The following is a 4,614-nucleotide window of genomic DNA, read 5'->3' on the forward strand; positions in this document are numbered from 1 at the left end:
TTTGGTCTTCTTGAGTTTTTTCATCATGCCCTGATCCTTTGATTTCCTCCTTATCACAGTTCTCTGTCACCTCTTGCCCTTCCCCTTTTTCATTAATTTCTTGCTCCTTTGCTTTTTCCTCCTCCTCCTCCTCTTTTTCTTCTTCCTCAGGAAATACTGCATCTTGTTCATCCCCTTCCAGCCCTCCCTCCTTTTTCCCCTCTATATCCCTCGTCCTTCCGAAGCCAACAAAAATCAAAGAAGGCATACAAAAGGAAAAAAAGAAGAAATTAAAGTTAAGGTCATGGAGAAGAGCATGCATGTACTCACAAGAAAGGAAATGCCAAAGAAATTAAATAAAAACTAAAAGATGGAAGCAGTCACAAGTTAAACCATGCTGGCTAAGACTCCAGCCTACACTAGAGAACCTTGGGACATTTTCTTAGGATAGACTCTAAGTGTCTATTAAAAGGAAAGTTGCATGGCAATACATCCCATTGAGAAATGCAAACGTAACTGTGTGCCAGAAACAGTGCAGATGTTTAAACAACCTTTTCAAACACACCATTTGTCTCAAGAGGACAATTTTGTGAGAATAACTATAGGCTGACACTGAATTTTGCTGAAGGATACAGGTGGGTTACACCTTCCAAGAAAAATGATCTTTCGTGACTTCTAGAGCGGAAGCTCTGCACAGGGTGCAGGCAAAGGCGATGCTGTGTTTTGCTCACAGACACATGACGTACGTCTTGTCGAGGAGCAGTTCAATGGTGTACACCTACAGCTAAGTATTCAATAGATTGAATTAGTCTATGAAAGTATTAAATAAGATTTCTGGAAAAGTTCAGCCCCTCTACTTTAAAAGAAAATTAATATGGCTCTGACGTTGCCAGCACAAATTTTGAAGTTAAACTGTCTTTTACAAAATGGTTTTCAGAAAGTGCAAATCTAAGTGTGTCTGATGCCTGCTGACGGCATATGTTTGTTATTTTAGTGTATGTTAGTGTAAACCAAGATGACAAAACTTGGCTAAAAACAAATACCATAAAGACTTCAAAAAGCATTAGATGAAGAACACATTTAAAGCAGTATTTTGCAAATTCCCTGCAGATTTCCACCTAGGCAAAGTATTAATTTCAAAGACAAATATTGAAAAATGTTCAGTTACTTAAATTACACGGCTCCGGTTGGCAGTACAGCTCCTCGTGCTCACCTTATTTTTTTGTTTCCTCTGGGACGCTCTGACTGGACGGACATGTAGCTCGTGCTGCTGAAACGCGAAGCGCTGCTCGTCCGCGACACAGCGGAGACATCACTGACATCGCTGTCTGAGGACTTATTGGAGATGTTGTCTGAGCCTCGCTGAGGATCCCGTCCTGACCGATACTGCAAGAGGAAAGACACAGCCGTTGTCAGTGACATGTTACCACAAAGCAGCGATGGAGCTGCTCCCTGACGCTCTCTAAACTGCCTTTGTCACCAGACTCCCTGAATTTTTATGACAAAGTTTTTAACTGATGCAGAAGACAAGTTATGTCTTGGTTTCTATTAATTTTACTCTGCTGGGATAGTAATCCCATTCAAGTTATTAGCTCCTCAGCTCCATCCATAGAGTGACTTGTACAAAACTTCCAGCTCTTCCCAAGGTTCCCCAAACCTTAGCAAAGACACCCAAACCATCATAGACTATTCTCACCCCAACTGCTTCACCAGCGCACGAAGCAAAGCAGAGAGACTTAGTGAGCTGCCCACGATTACTGAGCTAATGAAGACTGAACAGGAGGCAGAACGTGCTTCCTGCTATAACGCACGTGTCTCTTTTGGGGCATGGCCTATTTACAAGAACTTCTAGTTGACAAATGTTAACAATTCCTTTTTTAAAGTAAATAGATAGATGAGATTATCGAACCAAAGGACAAAGCCACGTTGTAGCTGCGCAAACAAACCCCACCTCCTGAGGGAATTCTGAAAGGGTGGGACAAGACAAGAGAGAATTTGTCCTGACGATGTACAAATGCCCCTGAAATAAAAATGGCAATAGTATTTGAGCATGTTAACAGTATATTCCAGAGATGGAACTGGCAGGTGACTGGTGACCAGCAGTAAGCCCATACAACACAGAGCAGTGCTGTGCAGAGGTATTCAGGTTAGATCAGAAAAAAATATGATGGCTATTTGTTCTTGTTACAGACGGTAGCTCTGAATTAAAGCTCAGTCTGTGCCATTCTGCATAGCACTATGAGCAGATATAATAAATAGCATAAGGAGATTTTTCTCTCTCCTCTTTGTATACAGACATTTATGTGTACTCAGCAACCCGATGGGTTACTACTGATAATCTTTTCAGAAAAAATAGTGCTGCAAGATGAACTGCAAATAATAACCAGGTAATTGTTTGCCTGACATGGAAAGAAGACAGTACAGAAAGATGTAAAGAGCAGCACAGTCAGGACTGCAAGAAAACAATGGGAGAAAATAATCTGCAGAATGTATCAATGGCTTGTTGAACTCTCGGGGGTAACTCAGCCACTGGGAGAAAATAATCCATAATGTAAAGTGGCAGACCTGCGTAGACCTGCAGAAGAGAAGGGTGTCCAGGTTTGGCTACCAAATTTGTCCCTTTTTTATAGTTTTCAAATAACTGTCTTTCATGAAGTACACAGATCACTTGCTCCTGTTCTCTTGCAAGGAATACTACGCCGGGAAGTGTTCTGAAAGACTGTGCAGTGTCCAAATACCATTTCAGTGCCTATTTACCATAAATGAATTTTAGACTTAGAAATTGTAAGTAATTTTGCCCGTTTTAAGACAGGGCATTGAAATAAGGACAAGCAAAGATGCTGGTGCAGGCTGCACTGCTCACCTGCTGCAGGCAGCGACCAAGCACAGCCCGAACTGCACGCTGACGGAAAACGGTTGCACATGCTGCAGCTGCCTCCTGGTCTGTACTGCTGTACAGTGTTTGTGTTCCCTGACAAACTGCTCAAGCCCTCCCCAGCCTCTACGTGTGAGAGCCCAGTTAGCCAGCCAGAAATTCACAGAGTATCTCTGCGATTACAATGTTAAAATGTTGTAATATTTACTGACTGCTTTTATAGATGCCATTAATATTTATGCTTGATAAAGAAAACAGTATGTATTATTATTGATATATTCATTTGGGAACATAAAAACAACAATTAAACAGCCGTCCTGGTCATCAGAGATAATGGAACATTATACCAGAATCAAAGGATTATTATTTTTCAGCAGCTCCCTTTAAAAGAACAACTTCGTAGCCCTTTGGAGAAGAAAAAAAAAACAACTATGCCTTGTGAAATGTCTCTGTATTGAGTCCCATCTATCCAGTTCCACTCGCCTAACCCTCCCTAGAATAATTCTTCACTGAAGACAAAGTTACGAGTGTAGGTTGTGGTGGCTAGTGACCCCAGGGTAGACGCACCACTAGCGTTACAGACCTAACGTGGCTGTCCTTTGGGGAAATGAGATAGACCAGGGTGTTAGGTGTAAATCATTGATGGAATTGCTGGTTACATTCCAGTTATTCCATGATGATTCCTAGAATAACAGACCTCACGCTGCAGATCCCCCACCGAGCTTGCCAAGCCGCCCATGGCAATGAGCCCTTCTCAATTAAATACATTCAAGCGACATGAAGCAGAAAACAGTACCAACACTGCACAGAGTGATTCCAAAGAGTCATTCTGCAGGACACTGAAAGTTTCAAAAACCTACGGTTTTGGTTTTATTTGTTTCATTTCCACACCTGGAGAACATCAGTTCTTAAAATACGTTTTTCATAGCAACGGGCTGTATGTAACAGATCAGACATTTTGAGAAATAAAACAGCCTGACTGTACTTTTTAAAGCTAATGCAATAGTAATAATCTAGTTATATAAGGTGAAGACCGAGAATTGCTATGGCAAGAAAAGCACCTTAAGGGTAAATAATTTTGGAAACAGAATATGAAAAAGTTCATCAAATCTTTACCGTGTTTCTCTTTTTGCAGTTGTATATAAAGGTACTTCTCACCAAATGTTTTCAGTTAGGTCAAATGGCACAGAAATATTACTTGACCCTTACCATTTCAGGATGGTTTAGATTGGAAATGGGGAAAGTTAATTGATCCTTTTATTAAATCTGAATGTCTTAATAAAAAATATTTGTTTTTAAAAGTTTTATTCACACATTGTCTGAGTTACAACCTTAGCATCTGCTATCTGCCTACCAAAGTAACATCTAGAAATTGAAACTAAATTGTCTTTCTTGCTGGACAAAGCTCAGATATCTCATACTCATCCATTAACTCGCCTCCAAATTGCTCTTTATTCTACCGCTAAGGTCTGCTTTTGACCTTATACATGATTTAATTGTGTTTAGGAAATGGATTATAACAGTGAGTGTATTGCGTGTTAGTGTTTCAGTAACTGCAGCTCAGAAGACAAAAGGAAAGATGCTGCTTGTCTGGCAGAAGCCATGCTGGCATTTCAGTTCGACATGTATTTAAATTGCCATTCTATAGAAGGCATTTTCTGAAGTGTTCCTTTGCTCTCTGCCTCAGAAGTTAAACGGGATTTCCACCGTGTGAATATTGATTTTTGAAAAGTATTCCGTTCTTTCATGTCGTATACTCT

General features: G+C 40.5%; 1 protein-coding gene across 1 annotated transcript in view; it reads right to left on the bottom strand.

The window, feature by feature from the left end:
* Positions 1-1,365, bottom strand: part of LOC104468971 (regulating synaptic membrane exocytosis protein 2-like) — a gene marked incomplete at its 5' end in the record, with an annotated part of 18,680 nt that extends 17,315 nt beyond the window's left edge. Inside the window, one exon of the mRNA XM_010083277.1 lies at positions 1,193-1,365. Coding sequence (XP_010081579.1) covers positions 1,193-1,365 — 173 coding nt within the window. The remainder of the gene's footprint in view (positions 1-1,192) is intronic.
* Between the last annotated feature and the right edge of the window lie 3,249 nt (positions 1,366-4,614).

This window comes from Pterocles gutturalis, unplaced genomic scaffold, assembly GCF_000699245.1.
Source record: "Pterocles gutturalis isolate BGI_N339 unplaced genomic scaffold, ASM69924v1 scaffold28955, whole genome shotgun sequence".
In the NCBI taxonomy this organism is placed as follows: domain Eukaryota; kingdom Metazoa; phylum Chordata; class Aves; order Pterocliformes; family Pteroclidae; genus Pterocles; species Pterocles gutturalis.